Genomic DNA, 27,058 nt, shown 5'->3' with positions numbered 1-27,058 from the left:
CGAATATTTAAAAATAAGTGTATTTTGATAGAAAGAAGATGAAATCAGAAAACATGTTTCACAAAATTACATTATCTTTTCATTCTTGGGTAAAAATTTGACGAATCATTGACATTTTATGTCGTACTTAATTTCGCGAAAATTAGTACCCGCAAATATTCATACCATTAAGAGTAGCTTACCACTCCTCAGCATGGATTTTTTTTACTTTTTCTTGAATCGCTTTTGCTTTTGAAAAATAACCAGAAAGAAAATAAAACATTTTAAAATGACTTCTTTTATTTGTAGTAATAATTTTCCACAATACACTTTATAAAAGTTTTTTTGAACAGTGAACAAAGAACGTTCGATATACTACAAAAAAAATCTGTTTTATTATAAAATCCTTGTTGACGCTCTTCCTTAAAAAAGTATTTAACGTAACAATTTCAAAGAATATGTTTTTTGTACATGGAAGAATTTCAAGATTTTCTTTGGGCTACCAGCGGAATTTCTGTCGCCTTAAAAATTCTACATTACAGGTAAAAAAATTTTCACATTTTTTTAATATCGTCCATTGTTTGGGTAACTTTGGCAGGTGCTATTTTATCACGGATTCGCATCCATCATTTTCGTTATAGCTGTTGTAGAAAAGTCATTCTTTGAAACCACCACTGTCAACTTGCCGTACTCAGTGTTGGTGCATACAAGGTTCCAGCCGGGGCATTTATTAATTATGGATTTTGATAGCTTTCTCTGTGTATGCATATCGCGTGCGTTTTGGTGCTTTGTTCACGTGGTCCAACCCTAACCAATAAGGTTGCGTTGCGTTACTTTGAAAGTCTGATAACGTTAAACGACGATTCGGATCTTCAAAAAAGGGTATATAAAAATAATGAATAATATAAAACACAATTCTAAAAATTGACTTTAAACTAATTATCTGTGATTCAAAAATTTTGTTGATGTTATGAAAGTACGTACCATCGGGGAAGTAAGTTACTTTTCCCATATGAACAAGTGAAAACTTGATCTAAAACACAAAAAGTAGAAGTGTTGAAAAATGACAAGCAGGTAAAGAGCGTGTCAACAAATATGACGAATTGATGAAGTCTAATAATGAATCCTAAAAAAATATATGGGATTTCCTGCAAATCATTGCTGGTCGATTGAAAGCATTATTTCTGAATGTTTTAATTAAAAGATGGGATGGGAGAAAGGGGGCGGACGATGAAAGGGAGGGAGGGGCGGACGGACGAAAGGGACTGGCAAACAAACGGAGTTAGCGAAAAAAAAAACTTGCGCTTATTTGCAAATAGAATGAAACTGATGAATGAAAAGAATTTACGAGTGAGCCTACCTTTTCGAATTCTTTTTCTGGAAGAGTTAATCTCTTTCGAACTCGTTCTTGAACTGACAACACTGTTTCACCCTAGCCATAAAAAAGAATGTTATTAAAAAACAAGTGTTGTGTGAGATCAGTTCAAAGATTGTGAGAAATATACATGACGAGTGAAACTTGCTCTTCGCTGTGGAGATGTTACCCTTCGCCGTAGAGACAATACTCTTCGCCGTAGAGATAAGACTGTAGAGACACATAATAAAAAAATAATAAAAAACAAACTCACTTCTGTAATTTTTAAATAAAATGGAACACCAAAAGCGGTATATGCTTCCTAAACAAAAAAATATTGATAATTAAAACTAACGAACGAACAAATAAACAAACAAACAAAAAAATTAAGCAAAGTTTAAACTTCAACTTGTTTCTAAACTTACCTTCTGGAAATGCATAACCGGTACCAGCATTGAATTTTTATCTTCGTGTAATTCTTCTCTTGGAATTTCCTACAATGAGAAACGTCTTAATGCTAGAGAGTAAACGAGTTTGCTGCAGAAACAACATAGACCATACATCTTAATGAAAAAACAACTTTTACACCCCACGAGTTAATAACACGTGCCTCAAGTTTGATCTGCTAAATTTGGCAAACGGTTTTCTTAATCAGGTAACTTTACCACACAAAGAAAATTTCCTAATTTGTCACAACAAGGGTGTAAATTTCGTTATATTATTGATACACGATATTGTTGCACTCCAAAAAACTGTTTTTCTCCTTAGACACCTCAGCGTTAGAAGTTATTGATCGTCTAAGATTTAGGAATGGTTTCCAGGTTCTTTTATAAAAAAAATTATCTTAAAAACGTGTTAAGGGGAAATCCACTTTAAACTTGTTAAGTTCTGAATATGCACAACTACATAGTTACCTCTAGACGATATGATCTTTGCGGCTGTGTGACCAGGGCATCTAAACTACTGGCTGGCGGTACTATTCTTTGTATTTTATTCGAAGAGATTTCTACCAAGCGAAGTTGACAAGAGTCCACGGGTTGAACGAATTTTAAAGCCTCGTCTAATAAATTTTTTACAGTGCCTAGCTTGTCTACAGGAATAACAAGATCGGTCTAAAATGGAATAAAATTAATTGCTATATCAAAAGGAAAAACAGGAAAATAATGTTTGAAGCACAAAATCTAGAAACAATGAACAATATTTTAGAGACCAGACTTGTTACAGTAACAAAAAAACGCAGACCTACCTCATCCCTTAATTCAGCGTTGATGTATGCGCATTTGAACTGAATTTTATTCTCCAGTATGTTAATAGGCATAGTAAGCTAAATAAATAAAAAAACTTTTGCTAGCATAATCTAGTTACATCAGTGATGGAGCTTTAGCAGTTTAACTTTCGTGAACACTAAGGCTAGATTACACGCGTTAATAACTTTCATTAACATAAATGCATACTAAACGCAGTGTAAACGGAGCATTGTTTGAGCAAATTACCTATAACTGAGAAAACACTGAAAAATATCAGCTACATTTAAAGCTGGAACACTCTTACTATTTGGTAATAAAGTTTTTTTGCTCCTCTTCTTCCACCAGCCAAGATATCTTTCAGCTGTCCTTCATAAGTGCATTTGATAGCATTCCCCGGATGGTCACGATATCTGAAAGTGAGTTATAAAAGCAAAATATTCAGAAACGATTCTATCGCCTGGTTTACACTCCTGAATGTAACAAAATATGATTGGTTATTCAGTTAATTAACCAATCCGATTTTAGAAACAAAGTTTAACGCGCAGCCACATTCTGAGGTAACAATGAGGTTTCACGCAAATTTGTTTAAATTTATATATTGATTGGAGTATTAGTAGGTGAAATGGAGTTTACTTACATTTGTGGTTTAAAGAATTGTATTTTCATAGGATCGACTCCAAGAGAAGCAGCAGCAGCGTCAGCAAGCTAAAACGAAGTAAGGCTGTCAATAAGCATGCTTTACTATTATGACAAAAGGGAAGAAGAATACGACTATAATTATTCCAGAAAACTATTTTGCTAAAGGGTCTACCTCAGTAGCACGATTCTCAGTACGCACATCTAAAGAATTTAGCCGTATCCTAGCAACAGTCAAAACGAGGATTTGCAGAGCAATGTCACTCTCCCTACTTAAAAACCATTAAAGACAAAAAAATTTTTTTTGACCATTAAGACAAAGCTGTATTAGCGAGACAAGTATATATGGCGGGCACGTAAAAAGTTAAGTTTAAAACGGAATGGTAAGGACAAAACACTTAATAACATCTCTTCAAACATCTGATTAGGGAATATTCTTAAATATTTGAATTAAATACGGTTAAAGCGACAATCACATTGTTTTTGACTGATACACAGAATTGAATATGAACACAACATTGATGTAGCAATAAATGTCAGTTCAACTTAGCATCTAACAGAACATGATTATAAAAAACGCAAGAAGTGCACGGTGTAGACAACTGCAAGAAATTGATACCAAAATCTAACCTGTTTATACGTCATCCTCAGATTGAGTATTTCAGTGAAGCCTACGTCATTCGAATTCGCTTTGTCGCAAAACACCACTTGGACTTGTTGTAATAAATCTCTAAAAGTAAAAAGCGTCACAATGAAGCCTTACTGACTTTGACTACAATGAAGCCTTACCGACTTTGACTACAATGAAGCCTTACCGACTTTGACTACAATGAAGCCTTACTGACTTTGACTACAATGAAGCCTTACTGACTTTGACTACAATGACGCCTTACTGACTTTGACTACAATGAAGCCTTACCGACTTTGACTACAATGAAGCCTTACTGACTTTGACTACAATGAAGCCTTACTGACTTTGACTACAATGAAGCCTTACTGACTTTGACTACAATGAAGCCTTACCGACTTTGACTACAATGAAGCCTTACTGACTTTGCCTACAAGGAAGCCTTACTGACTTTGCCTACAATGAAGCCTTACTGACTTTGACTACAATGAAGCCTTACTGACTTTGACTACAATGAAGCCTTACTGACTTTGACTACAATGAAGCCTTACTGACTTTGACTACAATGAAGCTTTACTGACTTTGACTACAATGAAGCTTTACTGACTTTGACTACAATGAAGCTTTACTGACTGTGACTACAATGAATGTCTCTTAAAACCAAACCAATGATAAAAATAATACAATAGCCTACTTGAAATATTCCACAGGCGTTGGAATTTCGTACAAAGCAAGATTAGGATCATATCTACAAAAGAATTGAAACATTCACCAGAAAAAATAATCAAACGATCTGATTGGTTGAAATAGTGGTCATGGCAACAGACAGAATAAAAAATGCAGCCAGCTGAACATGCATCGCACTTACGCTTGAAAGCAAATTATATCACCATCCATTAGATCTTGTACAACCTAGACGAACAACAACACAATGTAAAACTACACGCAGGCGTGTAAACCTAGATGAGTTAAGCATGACAAGGCTAGTGTTGTGTCATAGTAAAAAATTCCAGCCTACAAGAAAATATATTTTAGGTATATGTGTATTTTATGGTGTTACCTTCGTTCTGATGGATGACATTACCGTCTCAAAGGTGAGTAACAAAAATAATAAAAACGCTGAAAATTAACTCGCCTCATCAAACTTTTTGTCTGTTTTTGTTTTCTCCGTCTGACCTGCCTTTATTTCCTACATTTAAATAAATTGGCAAAAAGATATATCGAATTATAGGTTAACGAATCGTAGGTAATGCAAAAGAACTAATAATACACTCTGACTCTCGATATCACGAAATTTCGTTTGTCTTAAACAAATTTATTGTTCCCAACTATTATTTCTAAACAATTATAAACTCAAAAACGCTATCCCAAACGCTTTTCTTTTGTTTTTGCTATCCCAAACGCTTTTCTTTTACTTTCGCTACCTCAAACAATTTTCTTTTGTTCTCGCCATTCCAAACGCTTTTTCTCACGCTCTCGCTATCCCAAACACATTTTTGTCCACGCTATAACAACCACTTTCTTTTTTGCGAGCTCAAATTTTAAAGTCGGCTGTATTTACAAAACAAATAAAAACAAAAACAAAATGAAAATTTGTTTTAAACAAAAAACAAACTGCTGACCATACCTCGAAAAACAGCAACTTTGTACCTTTCGGTAACCCTGCACGTTCACACAACATCGGAAATAACGAACATGGCTGCGACTTTAAGTCTACGTACGCATGACCGCAGTACGACATCACTTTAGTCCTCGGGTTATAATATTTAAAAAACAAAATTATCTCATTTTTACTGTCAAAGTCTGGTAAACTATCTAGACCGGATTGAACATCAAGTGTCTCTAAATACGCTAACATCAACGTTTCCTGATCGTTGGCGTAATATAATTCGATATCATCCACGCTCTCAAATCTGCGTTTATCTTCGTTTCTCAATTCGACTAACGCGGGACGAGTCGTATTGTTTGCTCGTTTTTGGAAAGGCCACAAGCGACATTGAGATGCTGTATAACCCTAAAAGGAACGATATCTTTTATGCATAATACCAGGCGTCAACCCGTGAAAAAATCCACAGGGTAGCCAGACAGAGGACAGCTAAGAGTTTACAGGATTGTCACTCGTCACCGAGTGAGAACTGATGACTTTTGAGACTTTTTAACCATTGTTGAGAAAATCATAACGAGGATGCTTTTGCCAGAAGTTTGCTCCTTCTTTCTAAATTTTTTTACAATTTTAGAAGAGAAATTTAGAAGATTTTAGAGCGTAGGGAGTGTTAAATTGTAAAATGTAAAACACAACGCATTAAATGAATGGACTAACTTACTAAAGTTTCTGCAATTATACGTGTCGCATCTTTTAATTTTTCCCTCTTCAACATCCGAAAATTGCTACGAAAGTAAATTAACAGATATTTGATATATATATTTTAAGATATATACCGCAAAATATACACCACTAGATATAGACCAAAAGATAGATACCACAAGATATAGACCATATATATCTTAATTTTTAAGATCTCAGAGCTTTATATTCTTACTCTGTTCCGATAATTTAGGTACTCAAGGTACCCAACTTATCAGAACAGTATTTCCATCTAAGTCATGCAGAAAATGATCGCAAAACCAACTTACACAGATCTCACATCATCCAGATTGAATAAGTCGTTGCCATTCCACATAGAAAAAGCATCTTCAGTCAGCACCTAAACATATCGACATGTGCTGACACAACCATCGTATTTTGTCTGCTGGGATTGTCACGCGGTTATTATTGTAAAAAGGAGCATGAAAAAAGGATACCATGCAACAAAACTGTTTTTAGCAATTTATAAATACAACGGAAGGAAAAACAAAAACAGAAGAAAAAAAAATTACTTGGAGAACGTGTTAATTAAGTGAAATCTTATGTATCACATAAATCAGTGATGGGTGATGACTAAACTGGTTCAGTCACAAGAGGGGTACTTTAATGGTATATCAGTAAAAATGACCAAACAACAAGGTCTGGTGTAAAGAACCGAACAAATGACCAATGTCAAGCTCAGTACAGTTTACCTGAACATCCATGTATAAATGAGCTTCGCTTCTTTCTCTTCTTCGCTGCGCTTCTAATCTTTTCTCTTCAGTGAATTTAGTTTCTAAATGTTCCGGAATATCTTCTTTCGACACACCACACAAAATATTTTCTAGGAAAAAAAACGTAAACCTAAATGTTGCTTTGAATGGTACTATTATTATTATTATCATTATTCTGAATAAATATACAGGATATAGCACTGTTATCAATGTGGGTCCTGTGTTCGGAATGTATACATTAAGTATACACCGGCATTACCTACCCAATTTTCCTCACAAGGCATGGGTTGGCCCGTAGCTGTGGTGAAGACACTTGCTAAACATGCCTGCACTGTGGACTGAACCACGGACCTTGTGATTACAAAGCGAACTCCATAACCACAAGGCCACAAGCCCCAATGACGTGTCAAACGCCACAATGACGTGTCAAAATGTCAGTAATTGCGGATAAATGAGGTGAATCAAAAAGGCTGGAAAATACTTGTCCGTAACATTTGAAAACATTCAACAACCTTCCACTTACTTAATTCTGAAGTACGAATGTATGATAACATGTAAGCATTTGTACAATGTCTTATCACCACTTCATCCTAATGTGAAAAAAGCAAGCATAGTCATTGACACGTACAATGACAAATTTTTTTAAAAAAATTAACAGTATATAACTAGTTACCTCAAAACCACCAAAATTATTTTCAATGGCTTCTTTTTTGCTTGCCTAAACGTTATTAAGAAATACAATTTTTTTCCTTTGAAAAAAACGCACCATGCTTTTTCATTTTCTTCAAACTGTATATTGACTTCGATTTGCAACAACAGGAGTAGTGGGCAAATCTCTCTGATATGACCTCACAAAATATAAAAAGACCTAGAAAACTGTTTGTCAAGGATGATCAAAAAAACCCTCCTGCAAGGCGTTTGTTCGTAAAAAAATCAACAGGACAATATGCAGGAATGGTTAAATAAGGGTTTAATAATAATAAAAAAACTATAATGGAGCTTTTTGAATATAAAGCAAAAAAAACAATTAAAAAACAGACTACCTGTGACACTACATCATCATCGAATTTATACCACTGAAAAAAATAATTGCAAAAATGGTAACCCTGTCATAACATGATGATCACAAAAAAAAAGAAAAACACACGCACCTTCCCATCACCTTTTGGGTTGATGTAAACAACATAATGGCCACCGTGGTTATCACCTGAAATGAAAGTGGTGTTTATTTTCTGACAACAAATGCCACTATAAACGCATCAATGTTATGTTTAAAAGAGAACTAAAAAAAGTGAGGCAGACAAAATATCTCTGGCTTTAACATGGACTCGTCTTCATAGTGTTACACAATATAGTTCGAATCTAGTTCTTTAAAAGTCTTTACTTTGATCGCACAGGATAATTGAAGTGATTTTCTCGGTCATTTTTTCAGAAGTAGAGCAGCAATAAAGGTACCGATTTAATAAGTAAAAATGACACCAAGAGTTATAAAGATTTAACTTTTTTTACTACGTACCACTGTGCACCAGTACAGCATGTAGCGTGAATATAGGAGCGGGTTCGTTTTGTTTTGCCGATGGGTCGAGAAATTTAGTCAAATCTAACTGTTCAGGAAATGCATATCTAAAACATAACATAACAAAAAAGTCCTTACATAAGTTTTAGTGACAGGGAATGGAGAGTGAATTGCACTCTGGAATTATTGATTATGCTGTAAAAATTTAAGTTGATTATAGCACCTACCTGTCGTTAATTTTGTAGTTCGTGTCTGTTTCAGGATCGTATTGAAAGCGAAGAAGATGAAGATGAAGAACAGGTGGGAAGCGACGAAATATAACTCCTTTCTTTGCATCCTGTACGTGAACACACATGGTAGCAAATACCAGATTCAAAAATAATATATTTAGAGACCAAAAATTTTATTCAATTCGTATTTTATGGCGGAAATTTGGTTGAAAATTTTACTCGTTTTGAAGGGAACCTCAAATATATTTCACAAAGGACAATACATATAGAGGATAAAATTGGGTCCTCGCACAAGTGAATATATTTCATGAGTTTAATTTAGGTTCAAAAAAACTGATCATCTGGGATGAATAATTTCAACTAGAGCCCAAAACTTTTTAAACGTTTTAAAAAAATTGAAAACGTCTAATCCTCTGCTGGGAAAAATGCATATCTTCATAAAACAAAAATACGATATTGGTATTTAAATATTGAAGAAAAAGATCTACAGAGGTGATCCTTGGTATTATACTTTGTATCTGTTAATTTTTTTAAAAAATTGGGTCTGAATATGCTTATAAAAAATCAATTTTTTCGTGAGTCTGGATTCAATTTGTCCTTTAGCTTCTGCTATATATGGCCAAAATGCGCCACAATGCGTAAAAATTTTTTTCAGAGTAAAAAGTATTTTTTAAATTACCTGTAGGCCATGTTCTCCTGCATCGTATTTGTTGTCACCATCCAGCATCTCCGCTTTCACATATTCTGTGAACGAATCAATAACTAAAATAAAATAGAATAAATGTCTTTGCTCTACCATGGAAAAAGAGTGTTGTTAGGTGCACAACAAGTTAAAAAAATAAAGACGTGGAATTAGCATCTTAAGGTTTTTTATGCTTTAATCAAGAAACATGACCCTCCTTTCAATTTTCAAGGCTTCACAGAGCCTGATATAGATGGTTCTATAACGTATGCTTTTTAGAAAGCACTTTTTTAAACATTGTTTACAGTGCTCATGCATCTGTGAAAGTAGTGCCGCAAAGTAGTGACCAGAAATTATAAGCTGGATATAGAAATGTTAATACACATATCATACGTAAATCACGCAATCTGTTAGGACAAGCTTGACCTCTTCGCTGATATATGAAGAAATCGAACAATTAGACAAAATGATAACCAGCTCATGAATTGTGATGAAGTTACATTACTTCAATTTATAATAAATTTTAATCTTATCTTATTCAAGGTTATTCAACTGACTTCTGTATTTTCATGCAAAACAACTTTAAAAAAAACAATGGGAAAATTTTCTAATTTCTGTTCATTTTGATTTTTTGCTTTATTTAGAGATTTCTATAAATTAATGTTAATTATTACTTGTGATTAAATATTAAAATTAAAAAATAAGAAGCAATGAAAAATTATGGTGAAAACTTTTTAAAAAACATTTTATTATGAATTAATCATAAGCAATCACTCAATACGTCTTTAAGTTTCAAAAACATTGATCTTTCAATCAGCTTCAACATGACTAAAAACTTAGTTAGTTCAAGCTAGTCTAATTCTAATAAAAAACATGGGTGACATCACTGTCACTCCACAACTAATAAAAGAATTGCAAAAATTTGAGGCAAAGAAGACTGTCTACATGGTAAGTTTATTTCTCTATAAATGGACACAAAGAAAGTAAATTTAAGTTCTATGCACTGTATTGTAAGGTTGTGTTCCATGTTATAATATGTTGATGACTTTTAGATATAAGACAAAATATCAAAAAAAAGGGTCAACACTACAACTTCTTGTATTCATTTTTATCAATAAATTATATGCTCTGATCAATATTTTTAAAAATAGTAGATAAGTAACGGATTACTCATTGTTAGTGATTTAAAATCCAAACCTTGGTTTTCGTCTTTGTGTAACTCTAAATGTCATGAACCACCAATATAACAAATACAAAAACCATATTGATTACACAAAACAACACTGCCGCTACTTGAAAAATCCAATAAAAACCTCGGGGTAAAATGAACTGTCACTCTAACTTAACATAGGGAAAGATCATGGCATGTATTTTGTTACATTAGGAAATTGGTGGATTACCTATGCTTTTCATTTTAGACTGACGAAGATGTAGAACATGAAATCGAAATCTTGGACAGCCAACCAAAATCGTTCAAGTATTACTTTCAGCACCCTAACTTGCGATTATTGATAGCCTGCACTGTGACCATATTAAACTTTTACATATTCGCAGAAGATCCAGTTTCGCACAGTGTCACCAATTGTCACATATCATTAATTGGAGACATCTACTCCATGATTTTTGCAAAGTAAAAAACATGTCTTAGTACATAAAGTGTAATTTTTTTTATATACATATATATATATTTAAATATATTGCCTATTAGCTGCAACTTCACAGTAAAAATAATTCATAAATTGCTAACAATGCAAAATCTAAACAGTAAATCTAAGAAAAGAATGCTTTCGTTTTAGCTATCCACCAAACGGGTACAGTGCTGTTAAAGTTTGCTTGTGGTTATTCGCAATAATCTTCAGTATTATTGTTGGCAAAATATTTATTCACTATTGGCTATTTTGCTGCAAATTGAAACTCAAATTGTTTTCAAAGGAGGGACAAGGGTCATGGATGTTGGTGTTTTTATTCACATTGTGTGTTGTCTTTTACCAGTCAGCAATATTCAATGCAGTTCTCATACTGGAAGGAAGTGAAATGGACCAATACCACTCTACAGATAATATGCACATTAAAAACAAAACATTTATGAAAATGGCAGCTATTGTAACATGGCTGGGTGATTTTATTACAGCTTGGATGGTTCTTGACATGATGTTACAGGTAACATGCGAATTTGTAAAAAACACTGGCACAAGCAAATTAAATTTAATCAAAAATATATTTATAAAAATTTTAACCACTCAATCTTCTGGTTAAACATTATATATTGCATAGAAACCTCACAAGTTTCTGAAACCATAAAAAAAACTGAAACAAATAATACCACACAAAGCAAAACTAATAGTTTGTATGAATATCATATTAGGAAAAGAAATATCATCACTGGATGCGTCCAGTTCGACGGTGGTGGCAAACAGGTTACAACAGGGTGATTGCTTTCTGGTTGGTGTGCTTAGCTATGACTATAGTAGTTGTGGTGGGCATAACAACAGACTTTGTGAATTGGGATGGAATAAATCGTGGGATGGTTTCAACTAATGAGCTCTCAAGATCATTCTTAGCGTCGTTTATTTTAATCTTTGACTTAGTAATTATAATGCAGGTACGTATTTATTTATACATTTATTTCTTCCCACAATAGCATCAATGGTCACACAAAGAGATAATTTTCCCATTTTTGATTACATTAGGACTGGGATTTCCCACACTTTTGCTGCACCACTGATGTCAAATTACCAGGAGTGCATTCTAACGAACTCTCTATTGCCTTGCCGGCGTGTTGTGTTGTAAACAATCCAGAAGTTCAGATCTCTGGAAAATGGTTTAACTATGGCATACTTTTGGTTGTAATGATACTTGATTTGTATAAATGGAAAACGCAAATTATGTACGAACCATTTGAATATGGTCAATACGTAAACAAAGAAGGTAAGCTGAAAGAAATTTACATGCCATACAAAAAGTGTAACAAAAAAGAAGGCCCTCTTAAAAAACATGATGGCATGCAACTATAGCTCATTCTTCATGTCACATAACAACAAAACTTCTGATTTTATTTACCAATTTTGTCAATTACTAAAAGTTTTTAATGTATGTTGACATTAATTCCTGATCAATGAATTTGGCTTCGGAAAACCTAAAATTTTTATAAACTTTAGATTTTTTCAGGTCAGAGTTTTTTCCTAATTTATTACTTTTTCGACATTTTTTCACTATTCTAATTTGCACATCCTAATTAGTACATATTAAGTTTAGATTAAAATGTTTTTTAGGTAAAATCTTTACAGTTACGAACAAAACCTTTCTCGCCATTGCAGATAGGAAAATGCTAACTTATGAATATAGATGGAACAACACTAATCATAATGGCACTGTGTTGGGAACGCTTGATCACATGACATTATCCATGTATAATGGATACCCTGTAGCTTTAAAAGGTAAACAAGATCTTTTCTGCATTAAAATGCAAACTAAATGTTGTTAAAAAAACAGGGTGATGTAATAAACATTTCTCATCATAACTTTTGCTACATTTTTAAGAATTTTAGACATACAAATCTCAAATCTAATGCACTTTGGATAGTTACATATAAAAATAATCGAACATATCAATTATACTTCACAGATAACACAACAAAACTTGTGCAGGCTTCACTTTCATCAAGAGCATGTTTATCAGCCAACATTACATAACAACTTTTTTTGTTGTTGCAGGTATTGCATTTATACCATCTATACTAGCGTTCTTTGTCTTCATATATTTGGTGTACACGTTTGCACAAATAGAAAGCGATCGAGAGAAATTGGTGAGAAACTGGTATGAGAGTAAGTTTATACAAAAAAGAAAGTCACGAAAGATAAAGCCAAATGTTGAAGAGGTATTAATACGTGTCCTTTTTTGGGCCTTTTAACAAAGTGTCTCCTGCAAACATATTTCCTTCTTTGTTACATACAGATGAATGTAAATTAAGAAATGAAGCTGTACACAAACCTTTCTGATAATTTTGTTTGGGACATGTCCAAAAAGTGAGATTGGTGTAAAATGCTATGGTGTGCATCATCTTAAGTTCTTCAACTTAATTGCAACAAAAGTCACATTTTAAACTAAGAATATGACTAATACCCTATCATAGTCTAATCTGTCGCGCCCATCATAACCCTATTTACTATACATGTTCTAAAAGCCTTATAAGACTTTTAATTAGGCATTTGCATAATGGGTGACTCCCAAATTGAAAAATGTACACTAAACTTCAATCTGACAATGGGGATCTGTGACCTTAAATTTTTTGGAGAAGAAAAAGTCCAACACACTGATTTCTCATCATCAAAAAACTTGATAAAGTTTATGCCTTGCCTCTACAGTTTAGACTCGATTATTTCAGATATACTTTGTAGTTGTGAAAACGTTTTACACAAGCTAACATGCAGGGATACCAGGAAAGGCATTAAAGCTGTAGAAGTAAAAAAAATATTTTTTATTTCTTCTGAAGTGATGTAACGTTTTAATTTAGTGTGGTCCATTAGTTCTTTCTGACAGGCATTTTTAAAAGTTGCTTTGTGAGTTTTGGTGAACAACCTGATCACGGTTTCACTTTGTTCTATAAATTTGCACGTAAACCCATACTCTACCATACATTTTTTGTCTGTGAGTTCCTTAAAGGGGCTTTAAAGAACCTTGCAGTAGTGAAATAATTGTGGAACAGTGCGAGTACTTGACTTTTATTAAGGGCACTTTTTGAATAGTGAAATGAAGTTAATGTTATAATTTAGACAAAAAAGGCATCACATATGCAAACATGTGTTTTTAATTGTAGGATTCAGATAGCGATAGTGATGAAGATATGGAAATCATTGATGTCAACACACCGAATAAATTGAACTATTATTTCCAGCACCCTTATGTTCGACTAATCATTGCTTACACAGGGGTCATATTAAGTTGGCTGGTCATCGCAGAAGACCCGATAGGATATAGTCTTGCAGCTAGCAAAGCAGATGTGCTGGGAAATATTTATTCCATGCTATTTGGAAGGTAATTGGAAAGGGGATTTTATATGTTACGTTATCTGAAATTACAACCGGCTAGCACCATATTTACATTTTATCATCCAATATAAAAATTTTTCAATGCCACATCTGTTGATTTTAACTAAGTGGGTTCATTTTTAGCAAACGACACAATATTACATTTCTCATCTAACACCTAGCATTTTCCATTTGTTTAGCTATCCCCAGAAGATTGAGTTTGTGGTTCTGAAGTTGTTTCTGATAATCTGTGCATTTGTAACTGCATTATGGACAGGAAAGTATGTCATCCACCAGTTGCTGCTTAATGGTATCCTCAAACTAAAACTGTTCAGTAAAGGACAAGGGTCATGGGTCATAATTTTTGGCACATTAGTTGCATCACTGTACTGTTGGTCTTTAGTATTTAATGAAATAGTGAAAGCAAATCCAGAAATATCAGATTCCCTCATTACTAATGAAATGGAGATCACTTTCACTACCTTTACAAAGGGTGTTGCAATTGCATCATTTATTTCGCATTTCACGCTGGTGTTGATGGTAACAGACACATTACTACAGGTAAAGCTTCTAAACTAGTGTGTATATTTTAAATAATGTCTTTGAGTAAACAAAGTGAAAAGTAAAAAAAAAAATAAAACATTAAGATTTTCATTTCCGTTACTGTGTTAGTTTGTGTGCCCTTCCTCTTTTTTTCAAATGTACCTGTTCCTTCGATAGATTGTTCTTGATTTTTTAAAGGAATATTCACAATGTTTTTCTTTCTTAAACAATATTACATATGTAAACAATGCTACCTATGACACCGTCCCCCCTCAAGAAAAAACAAAATGGCAGACACAAGAAAACCATGAGAAAGACAACTCTATTTTTTAAGGAAAACGAAAACACTGCCTACATAACTTTTTTTTACTCAAAAGTACATAATACTTATATTCAGCATAACCTTTATCAACTTCCCAAAGCAAATTAAAAGACACTAAACATGTAACCTTGGAGCCTAAAATTTATTTCCTAATCTTCGTTCATCAAAAATATATTACATATGCAAAGCTATATTACGTGGATACTGTGAATGTATTCCTGCCGTCTGATTGCTAATTAAAAAAGCTCTGTAATTGATTTTGTCCTCTCCTTTCTTCCTCACTGTGTTTACAGCATGCTGCCACTTTTAAATTTCTAATGCTCACCTCAAATCATGTTTTATTGAGAGATCCCTGCTGCTGAAATCAACATGCTGACAACTTTATTGCTATACATCATTGCATTTTAGTTTAAATCTTAAATTTCTCTAGGAAAAACATTATCCAACCTGGGCAAAATGGATCCGCAAGAAATGGCAAGGCAAATACTTAAGAATAATTTGCTTCTGGTCAACTGGAATTGTGATGACCTTCATTGCAGTTATAGTTATAGCCGCAGATTTATTGTCTTGGGATGAAATGTCATCCAATTATGCAGCTTCAAATGAGTTAGGACGTTCTTGCCTTTCAGCTCTTGTGATTCTCTTTGATGTACTTGTGATTACACAGGTAAAACTTCTACATACATACACACAATACAATTTCAGTCCAGGTGTTTCTAGTTATCACCGTGGGTGAGTGCAATGCAATGGCATCACTTGTAGTTACAGTATCTTCGACCATTATTCTTATTTTGATGTTGATTTTGATGCACTGCTCTTTTTAAAGTTTAAAATTTCAGAATTTGTTTTGAGATTTCTTTCAGTAACGCACAGATCAAGCATCTATATTATAATACCTGTATACGTCTGTCATGCAAAATGATACCGCAAGTAGCGAGATGCACACAATGTGGTATAAAAAAGATGGGCGAAAGCCTGAATTTTTTTCCATGCCACTGAATAGTATTGTTATATTGATACATTCTCTCATAGGACTGGGAATTTCCAAGATTTAAACCCAATCCATTATTGAAGCTACCTGGACTATTAGCATCGAAATTGAATTTTAAAATGTGCTGCATGCAGTTTCAACTGAAAGGAAAATGGTTCACATATGGTTTGTTAGGCCTTATTCTTCTAATCGATTGTTATAATTTTAAAAATCAACTTATGTACCAGCCTCAGTTGTACGAGCAATTTACTGATCAAAACAATAATATTATAAGTATTGTAGATGAAAACTTGTTCATCAAAGGAAACAGTACTCAGCTCAACCACACCATATACAACAACGATCAGATACACAAACTGCATTTAAAATACAATGATTACACAATGGGGGAGAAATCAATATCTTTTTTACCCTTAATATTGGCAATCATTCATTTCGTTGCTTTTGGAATAAAGCGTTCAATGGAGAGAAGAAAAAACTGAAGATAATATATAGCCATATTGGAACCGGTTTAATACAAGCGAGGAAACACGCAGAAGCTTAATAAATGTGTACAGATTTATAAAATTATTAACAAAATTATAGCACTTACCATGGACTTACAGAGATATTTCAATAAATATTCCATAAATAAAGAACCCAATAAGAAACCGAGATCTCAAGATTACAATAAATATTATGGCACTTACCATCAGTTTTCCCTTTTATGTTCAACTGAATATCATAAAATGGTTCTTCCCTGTAAAGAAAGCAAATTAAATTTTTGTGGATAAACTTTTTGTGAATGAACTTTTGAGTAATTAAAGACAGAATGTTGTATCTTAGTATTATTGGTCATCTTTTTACTTCTTCCAGTAATCATAAATCACAATATCAGAAAAACTCACCTTGCTGAACGGTAGTCAACATTTAAGCATTGAATATATGACTAAAAAGAAAATATAAATGCATGAATAAAATGACACACAACTTTTTTTTACTATAGCACTTATTAAATAATGGTTTATATTAAATCATGACAAAGAAAGAGAAGTTAACAGTTTTCGAGTCCATATGAGTTATTATTATTAGCACAAAAATATCTCAAACATGATTGGCTATAAGGAGGGACATAAATACAATGTCTTATGCTACATGTCAAATATGACAGCGTAAAAATATTAAGAACCCAAGTAGAAAAGAGAAATAAGTACCACAGGTTCTTTATATAAGAGATCTTATCTTCATATGTTTATAGAAGAAATAAAATAAGTGATCACAAAGCCATGTTGTAGTGTTTTTGACTTGTGTTAATTTCAGGGATATTAAAGCTTTCATTGATGGTTTGTTTTCACTAAAAAATGCTTCACTGTTTGTTTACAGATTTTGATACAAAAATAGTTTTGCTAAAGAAGCAAGTAAAACAGCCTGGACGACATTGATAAGCACAATAATATTCTCCTTTTTCTTATCAACATCAACCGAATGAAATGACCAATTGAAAAATATTTGTTTTATTATAATTATTTTTGTGAGCAAAAATATTAAATTTATACAACTTTCATCTCACTTTTCAACACTAAAACCTTACCAAAACGCTCAGAACAAAACAACAATTATTTTGAGTAAAATTTTACAGACTTGATAAGATCAAAACATTTGATAATGTTGTGAAAATGACTAAAAAAAAATGAAACTCAAACCAGTATCCCAAACAGAGCCACACCATGAACATATTGGGACTGTCACACTGATCTAATATAAAAATATTTTTTTTAGTTTATACTAAACACTAAATCAAAGCTAGACTTACGTTCATTTTTCCTTCTAATAACCGTGGTATAGTACCCTGAAAATAAAAATGTTTTTATTTTTAACAGATGTCTGTTATTCCACATTAAATAATTATTATGTCATGAAACTGATTTTTATAAAAAAAAGTTTTTATTGACCAAGTGAAACCTAAATTCTTCCAAATTTAAGTTATTTTATAGCCTTCCTATGTTAACCTTTTCAAATATCAGTGTTTTTATTTTACACATTCACAGTCTATACATACCTCTACAACGGTAGATTTCATTTTCATTTCCATGTTGTCTAACAACTAAAAAGATAGGAAGATACAAGGTAAAACGAGGTAGGAGGTGCACAAATAAGATGCAGTATCCTGAAACGTTATTTAACTAACGCCGTGATAGTTATTGGACTATTACAGAATAGTAGAAATTATTTTTTGACTTTGCAAGAAAAATCAGTACCACACAAACCCAAAGTCTTACATATGACCATAATAGATTCCACTGCTCTGTAACATTTAAAAACAATTTAACTTAAATGTTTTAAAATTCTGTGGAGGAATCCCATTGTGGGATGCATTAGATATTAGTTCCTTTTCCTAACACAAACATTGGCAAGATGGCTTTCTAAAACTGAAACTCAACAATTGAATACATACCACACGACAAAGTTCCTGTGCATCATGTTGCATAAAGCTATCTAACGTTTCCCACCCAAAAGATCTGGTCAGCTTTTTTGTTGCCACTGACTTATCACTAAAAACATTTATGAATCATTAAGGTTCAACATTTTTACAAAATACAGTGCAGAGTGTCAATGACTTAGCAAGTAAACAATTTAACAAGACTAGTGTTTCCAATCCATCTGTTTCGTGCTTGTTCTTACGGTCATATTGATATTTAAGCACCAAATTTTTTTAAATGCAATTAATGACCATTTACACTTTCTGTGTACGAGTGAGGTTTTTGTGCTTTGGTTACCTAAATTTTAGTCTGAAATTCTGGGCTGTAAAAATAAAACCTTTATGAATCTGATGTATGTACAGAACATTTGGCCAGAATTAGCCGAAAAGTTTCTTGTCCCAGACATATTCAAAACATGTAGGGCAATTTTCTTATTTAAAAGGTTGGTAACCAAAGCTTGCATTGTCAGGCCTCAGAAAAAAACAAGTAAGCAACGTAAGGTTTCCGTAACTCGATATCACCAAGTACAGGAATACATACATATAATAAGCTTTCAACCTCATCCTCAAAACCTCTATTAATTAGCTTTTACAATACAACAAACCACAAGCATTTCTTCGGAGACCCATCTGCAGACTACATCAGATCATGTTCTTCACTGAGTGATTTAATAGGCACTAGTGCTCTGACTGTAAAATGATTTATTATGTGTACATTGGAGATCTTTACACAAATTTTTTTGAAAGTAATCGACTTTTTTATATAAGTGCAGATAGGTAGTAGACACAAAACCATGCTATAGATTTTATCTTCTTCCTTTTTTACGACAGTCAATCAATCAATCAATCAAACAAACAAACATACTTGTGTTGTAGTTCATAAAAAACTCTCTGTAATGCTAGTGCCACACTTTTATTAGGATCGTCGTTTTCTGTCGGCATTTGATACACAGTCTAAAAAATCACAATACACACCTAATAATATAAAGATTAAACAAACAAAGGCTTTAAGTATTTGCTGATAATTCTACCTTGCGTAACTGATCAGTACAATATAGGGTCTGTAATAGTGAGTTCATGTAGCAGGTGGCACCTTGGTTTTTCAGGCCAACAAAACCAGTCAACTTCTTAGAATCCCAGCTAAACAAGAAAAGCTCACATGCTATTTTTTTATATTTAAAATCCAAAAAAAAAACAGAAGTTTAAAATACACACACAAAAATGCATCTAATCTTATATACTTCAAATGCTAGGTCAAAACCTTTCTCAAAATTTATATAATAACTAATAATACACTCACAAGACACCGTGTGGAGCTTCTGCCTGGATAAAAGCTTCAATGAAAATGGAATCATTCTTGTTATAACCTTTGTTTGAGTCAATAATATCCTGAAAAAGATACAGGCATAAGTATGCTCATCATAGACCATTGCATGGACAAAAAAATCTGATAATCCAACATAGACATGAACACTAATTTGGGGAATATCATTTAGACACACACAAAAAAAATATGTAAACAGAAAATATATATGTAACGGGTTCGAATTAGCAGCTTGCAATTCTCAATTTGCGAATCAAAATGCCATTTTTGCGAATCACTTTGCGAAGAAAATGATAAAATTGCGGATCAAATATTTTTAAGTGGCGATAGAAATGCTTTTTTAGATCACATTTAAAAGTTTAAGAACAAAGAACAGCGATAGAAATGCTTTTTTAGATTGCGTTTTTAAAAAATTAAGAACGAAGAGCGGTGATAGAAAAATGGTAATTGATCTAAGGTGATTCCAGGTCACATCTATATGGTGGTTTACTTCGTTACAGAGTGCCAAAATTTTTGCGAACCGACTTTAATTTTTTAATTCAAACCCCGATGTATACTAATTATGCATACGAAAACAAATATTATTTCAATAATTGTATATTTCTTTAAGCAGTCAAAAAAATTTAAAAAGCATTACCAAGCAGGGCTGCTACTGTCAAAATTATTTTTTGAGTCAGTATAACGAACAAAAAAAAATTGGTAATTCAGCATACAGAAAAAGATTATCGACACATATTCTTATATACACACAGAAATAGTAAAAGAATCAAAAACTGAACTTACTGCCCATGGTACAAACGAACTATAACCCCAGTCATTTTCTTTCCCAAAAAACACATGTGTTATTTCTATTGACAAAACACAATAAATAAATAAATAAATAAATAAATAAATAAATAAATAAATAAATAAATAAATAAATAAATAAATAAATAAATAAATAAATAAATAAATAAATAAGAGAGAAATGGCAATTATAATAGTAAAAAAACACCTCTTTTCCTTTCAGAATTAATATTAGGATGTATCAACATGCAAGAAAAAGGCTTGAGGGTTTCTGATAGCTTTTTCACAGTTAATGCTGTGGTTTGATAAGCTTATAAAAAATTTAAAAATACAAACATGGATTAATGAAAAATGGAAAGAAAAAAAATTTGCAGAACAACAACTTTTTGAAAAAAATAAAAAACAAGATAAAGTATATAATGCAGAGATAAAAAATTCACTTGCAAGCATTCAGAGATAGGAATTACATTTACTGTTATCCCCATCTCTCCCACTTTCTATTAAACATGCGTTTAGGTTGAGTTTTTCCTAAATTTAGGGCAAAAAAAAGACAAAATTGATTGTAAGTGCTGGGAAAGTTTTGATATTTTAAAAGCTTTTAATCAAATCACACTTGTATATTGCAAGAGTTTTGCTGACTTACTTCTTGTAAAATCATCGCCTTTGTGGTTTCGTAAAGTAATTCGTGCATGTGCTTGACATGACCATGATGAACCCTCCTCTGGATCACACTGCACAAATATACCTGCACTTTTTACCCTTTCACCACTCTGATTCGTACTAAATCGAGGCATCAACATGATTCGCCTGAAACAACAAGTTTAGAAATAGCAGGAAAATCCTCAGAAATATTAGCATTTTTTAATTGGCACATTTGTCAGTAAAAATATATTTTAAGCCTCAAAAGAGGCTGAAAAAGTCATTTTTTGTTATAGCAGTAGTCACGATGGTACACATTGTTAATAAAGCAAAGAACTATACCAAGGTAGGTTTCTGATTAACACTGGATCACTTAAAACTGTATCTTTAATCTTGCTAACATTTTTTACATCAAACGTTATGGAACCCTCTGCGCGACAGTGGTCATGTAGATCTTTTTCCATTGCAAAAGCATCATCACTAGAAGCACTTGGAGTGGGAATGGTCATAGGTGATGCATCTACAGATTCTACAGCTTCCGGTTTACCTAGAAAATAAAATACCATAATCTCATGCTATATTGCAACTGGTTAATTTATATTTCCAGACCCGAAAACTATGACAGCAGGGCTGGAAATTCAACTTTATTTTAGGCAAGTTCCATTAGATTCTTTCAAATAACAAAATGACAAGACCTTTTTAGGATACATACACTTGAAGTATCATCCCTTTATATTCGCTTTATATTTTTTAAATCTATTAAAAATAATTTCTGAGTTTCAAGAGAAATTAGTGATTTAAAGGAGAAACAGCTTTTAAAAGCACACCTTTCAAAAACAATTCATTGGAGAAACATGTGAATCAACAATTAAGGAAGTTTGTACTGAATAAATTCTCGCAAAAGTTTTTTTCTGATAAACATATCAGGTGAATCTCATACAACTATTCATATATCAGAAGTAAGTAAACCAAAGCAGTCATGTTTACTGGACTGATTATTAAGGTTTGAGTAAGGGAAAGAAGTGCTATCTATTAAAAATCGTGAAACTAAAATTGAATGGTGGTCAATGCATTGACATAGTTATATTCCAAAAGCATATAAAATTATCTAGACAATAAAAAAACGCTTAAAAAAATGACCCCTTGTTTAGAAAATTTGTTCTACTTAAAAAACTAGAAAATTTTCATACATTCTGTTTACAATTTTGTATTTACTATACATTTATCTTGGAACATATTTGAATTATACTTTGAATGTTCTTACTTTTTGAGATATTTCCCATCAACGTTTAGTGCAAAATTTGTCACTTTCTTTCATCACAAAAAGCATCATAACTCAAGTTAGGTTTACATTCAAACCTTAATTCAAAAAAGCACTCGAGATGTATCATTCCTTTACAAAAAGTCACCCTCCTCCTCAAAGCTTTATTGTTTTGTATTTGGAGTTTAAAAGGTATGGTATATATATATGAACTCTGTAAAAAAAGAGTTTTAAAGATTTTTTTTAACATTACATTATTTTCTGTATAATTCATTCGTCGCCATAGTAACTAATTTATTTTTAACACTTTCAGTATGATGTACACATGTCTACTTACTTCCGCACTTAGATCATAACAAAAAAACATGGGTAAGAAACAAATAATAAGAAGAAAGGACAAAGTGGTGATAAAAAAGTTCCTCATAAAAATAATGATTGCTTATTTTATAATCTTTTGTGACGGTAATTACATTATCAAAAAAGTGAGTATAAATTATTCCTAAGATGATTAATTTATAAACATTCAGAAATGTGATTTTTGAGTGTAATAAGTTATGTGTGCTATAAATATTTTTTGGAATAAAGACATTCTTTCATATTGTTTTATAATTTTATTTCTTTTCTATCAAAGCTCATATTTGATTCTATATGAATGTGTAAAAAAATATTTTTGAAAAAAATTGATTTTTTTCCCTTAATCACACCTTAACTTCATTAAAGCCTTTTGCATCCCTTATTATAGTCTTACCAAGCTTGGCTATCTTGAAGGTTGGATAGAAGTCAAAGAGAAAGTTCAGATGGAAAGTCCGGAAAAGTTATGCAAGTTAAAAAAAAATCTTCTATTTCCAGTGTCTACAACAACAACTTACCTTTACTATATAAACAACAATTTTTTTAAAAATAGCTCAGTTTTAGTTTACACACTGCAATCCTTGATATTTAGTCTTTTTAAAAACTGTCATCTGTTTGGAAATGTACACAGCAAAAGCAGTCTCACAAAACTATCTGATACCATTATTTTTATCATTTTTGAGTTAAACAATGTAAATTTTCAGAGATATATACTTGTAGAGTATATAGTTTTGAAGATATAACAAATATTGCACAATTTTTGATCCTCAAAGTTCAAATTTTGTTGTTGTTACGGTAAGTTTGAACAGTAATATCTCCATATTAAAATGATTAAGAGAAACAAACAAGATTGGAAAAATGAGAAAAAAATGAATAAATTCAAAAGTAGATTGAAAGAAGAGACAAACGGTAATGGAGAAAAAGAATAGAAAGAAGAAAGAGAGAAGAAGAGAAAAAAAGATAGATTTAAATTAACAAAAATAGGTTTCTAAGCTGTACAATGCACAATGCATTCCAATTGAAGCAGCTGGAGTTTTTTAAACAAACATGTACATAGTCTTACTCAAAATAGAACCACAGACAGTGGCTTCTTGCCTAGACTTCCAGTTTTTTGTTGTTGTTGTTTTGTTGTTGTTTCATTAATCACAAATTCTTAATTAAGTTGTTTGTCAGTGGTCCCTTAAAGTTGTTCACAGTAAAAAAAATCTAAAATCTGTCTAAAAGTCAAGGGATTATTCTGGTAATTTCCACTACAAATATATATATATACATTATTATTATAATTGTTTTTATTAGTATTATTATTATTGTTGTTCTTGTCGTTACTCTATTGTTGATATGCATATGATAATGAACTCACTCACTCTCTCCTGAAAAAGGCATATTCAGCTACAGTACTGGAATCAGGACACTTAACATTGTGGATGGCGTATCATACGCATCACGCACGATTCACGATGGTGTCGCGATAGTAAAATTTTTTAGCATCGTCAAGGTTGCGATCTATGGTGGGGTCGACTTTCACGATGCATCATGACTTTCGCAATCCATATCGCGACCGTCATGATACATCTTTAAACATTATAAAAATCACGTAATTAATGTCATGAGAGAATAGCGCAATTATGAATAATTGTGTTTTGTTTTTTTTAAATCAAAAATATTTTCGTTGTCGTAAGCTTTATCTTCTTCAGACTCTAACTTATTTAGTTGTTCTACGGGACCGCCCAACCCTAACTTTTACGATAAAAACATAATAAAAATAATAATGTTTAAAATTACGCTGCTTGCCAAAATCTTAAATTTCTTAGTCGATATTATTTAGGAAAAATAATTAATATCATTAAATTTTTCTCAACGATATTAGAAAAATAATTAAAACAACGTAAAATACGCATATCGCAACACCCTCCTCCGTTATGAAATAAAAAATAACTTTAATGTGGGAAAGACTTTAAATATTGTCATCTAAACTATAGTCCATGAAACTTTTTTGCACTTAAATATTAATTTTCTTATAAGACTTCGCAAAAAACATTAAAAGAACACTTAACTTTTTTATTACAATAAATTTTGTGTTTTATTATTTTAAATGGAAAATAATAATTTGCTGTATAAATTTCGAAACAGCCATAAGTATAAACTGCTGTATATCTTTCCAAACAACACAGGTATATTCTGTATAACTTTCGAAACAGCACAAGAATAATTCTTGCTGTACAGCTTTCAAAACAACACACAAAAAAACATGCTGCATAACTTTTGAAAACAAGTTTTTTAACATGCAAGTCTTTTTATCATTTTACCTTGAGTACTAGTTACATTTTTTTAGTGAGACAAATTATTATTATTTTTCCTTCGCAACTAAAAATATAAACTGTGTGCGTTATGCAAAAATACATAGAAAGCATTTGTCTTAACACCCTTCTCTGTTGTTATTTTTTTATCATTATTTTTTGTTGTTGTTGTTCCGACCATACATTCTTATTTTTTCATGAACTTTTATTAAATCGAACATTCGCTAATTTAACATTCGCTAATATAAGCAAAACATACATAGAAAAACATGGTTGTCGTAACACCCTCCTCCGTTGTTGTTTTTTATTTTTTTGTTGTTTCGACCATTTATACATCCTCGATAAAATTATTTTTATTTAGCCGACCGACAGACCGTAAACTACTACCTACTTCACCCATAGAACAAACAATTAATTTAGGGTCGCCTTATTTCTAAAATCCAATTTTTAATGAAAATACAAGATGCGAAAGAATTTTTAAATGTAAAAAATAAACATAGACACAAGATTAGCTATACACATCTATTGTTTAATATTTTTAATGTTATTCATGATCCATCAGCGACAATCACGATAATAGTGACGATCGCGATAGCATCGTTATTTTTTTATACATCGCAAGTATCGCAAAGCTCTTCGTTAACATTTTTTCTATTGCGATGGTCACGATAGGATCGCAGATTGTTCGTGTCGCGCATGATACGCGCTTACGATGTTAGGTGTCCTGATTCCACAACTGTAAGTTATAGACGATTTTCATCATGACGCGTGTTGTTTATAATCCCCAGACCTCTTACGCCAAACAACAGGTAAAAAACGCATGTAGTAAGTTGCGGACCAGTCCAGTCCATTCTAAACTTTATTTTCAGTTCAAGGCATCTTTTGATCTTAAAATTAGAATATAGCTTGCATGTAGTTTAGATTTAAATCATATATCAGTGAAAAGATGGTAGCAGCCACAGTACAAAAGTTTTTAACCATAATTTGAATTTCTTCACCTAAGGTCTGCATTTTTTTGCCTGTCAATTTTTCTGGGTTTTTTTCACGCATGCGCAAGAATCCTGTAAAAACGTAAAACATTGAAAGTCATTAGCTAGCTAGCTATCTAACCTTCATCATTATTTTCTGTTACAATTCCATCTTCTTCTTCTTCTTCCTTCCCAGTTCCTTTATTTTTCATTCTTTTGGTGGTTGAAGCTTTGAATTTACCAAGCTTCTTTAGAGTACCAATATGTTGTTGTTGGCTATGTGAGGCACCCAGGGTGTTTGTTACCACCTTGGCGTTTTTACTGGCTACTAAACCCAACTTGCAAGCTACCCGCCACTTGGCGGATATAAACTCCTGTATATACTATGATTTAAAAATGAATTGTTCTGCATTTGTTCATACCCTAATTTGCTTTTAAAAGCTTTTAGTAATATTAGTTCCCCTCTATCCACTATTTTATTTCGATTTACACAACTTTGACCACCATATTGTGTCTCAGACGCATGCGTGAATAATCTGTTTCTACTGGGTATAGCCTGGATGATTAAGTGCCTAAAATGTCCTAAATAACTTTAAATCAAAGATAAAAAACGCAGTATTGATTTACAAAAATTATCAGCAGTGGATAGTTGCTAAAATTATTTTAACTTTCTTTTGAAGGTGACAATGAAAGTCATACTTTTTAAAATAGAAATAAGATGAACGAAAAATCAATTCTTT

The 27,058-nt window shown here is 32.2% G+C and overlaps 3 protein-coding genes across 3 annotated transcripts; 2 read left to right on the top strand and 1 right to left on the bottom strand.

Moving 5' to 3' along the window:
- Positions 1-261: 261 nt before the first annotated feature.
- LOC130649473 (ubiquitin carboxyl-terminal hydrolase 7-like) lies at positions 262-26,842 on the bottom strand. Its single transcript, XM_057455753.1, has 36 exons — positions 26,461-26,842; positions 21,784-21,988; positions 21,446-21,609; positions 20,800-20,864; positions 19,993-20,081; positions 19,724-19,832; positions 19,558-19,646; positions 18,669-18,765; positions 18,273-18,317; positions 18,027-18,062; positions 17,122-17,162; positions 16,924-16,973; positions 9,348-9,430; positions 8,666-8,775; positions 8,439-8,545; positions 8,074-8,129; positions 7,966-7,998; positions 7,596-7,640; positions 7,446-7,512; positions 6,902-7,032; positions 6,479-6,549; positions 6,169-6,232; positions 5,472-5,858; positions 4,980-5,033; positions 4,713-4,756; positions 4,539-4,592; positions 3,847-3,946; positions 3,218-3,285; positions 2,885-2,990; positions 2,580-2,657; positions 2,248-2,445; positions 1,759-1,827; positions 1,608-1,655; positions 1,340-1,411; positions 964-1,012; positions 262-849 (listed from the first exon to the last, which is right to left on the bottom strand). The coding sequence occupies exons 1-36, from the start codon at positions 26,528-26,530 to the stop codon at positions 710-712; spliced, it is 3,294 nt and encodes a 1,097-aa protein (XP_057311736.1). The 5' UTR covers positions 26,531-26,842; the 3' UTR covers positions 262-709.
- On the top strand, positions 10,080-13,493 carry LOC130649478 (transmembrane protein 117-like). The gene is made up of 7 exons (XM_057455757.1): positions 10,080-10,298; positions 10,769-10,980; positions 11,147-11,510; positions 11,716-11,952; positions 12,041-12,278; positions 12,623-12,787; positions 13,065-13,493. The coding sequence occupies exons 1-7, from the start codon at positions 10,224-10,226 to the stop codon at positions 13,259-13,261; spliced, it is 1,488 nt and encodes a 495-aa protein (XP_057311740.1). The 5' UTR covers positions 10,080-10,223; the 3' UTR covers positions 13,262-13,493.
- LOC130649481 (transmembrane protein 117-like) lies at positions 13,815-17,487 on the top strand. Its single transcript, XM_057455762.1, has 4 exons — positions 13,815-14,385; positions 14,579-14,939; positions 15,674-15,910; positions 16,276-17,487. Exons 1-4 carry the CDS (start codon positions 14,195-14,197, stop codon positions 16,714-16,716), a joined length of 1,230 nt encoding a protein of 409 aa, XP_057311745.1. The 5' UTR covers positions 13,815-14,194; the 3' UTR covers positions 16,717-17,487.
- Positions 26,843-27,058: the final 216 nt, after the last annotated feature.

This window comes from Hydractinia symbiolongicarpus, chromosome 7 (assembly GCF_029227915.1).
Source record: "Hydractinia symbiolongicarpus strain clone_291-10 chromosome 7, HSymV2.1, whole genome shotgun sequence".
Lineage (NCBI taxonomy): Eukaryota > Metazoa > Cnidaria > Hydrozoa > Anthoathecata > Hydractiniidae > Hydractinia > Hydractinia symbiolongicarpus.
The sequence above is the reverse complement of the archived record's forward strand: the minus strand, read 5'-3'. Positions and strand labels throughout refer to the sequence as shown.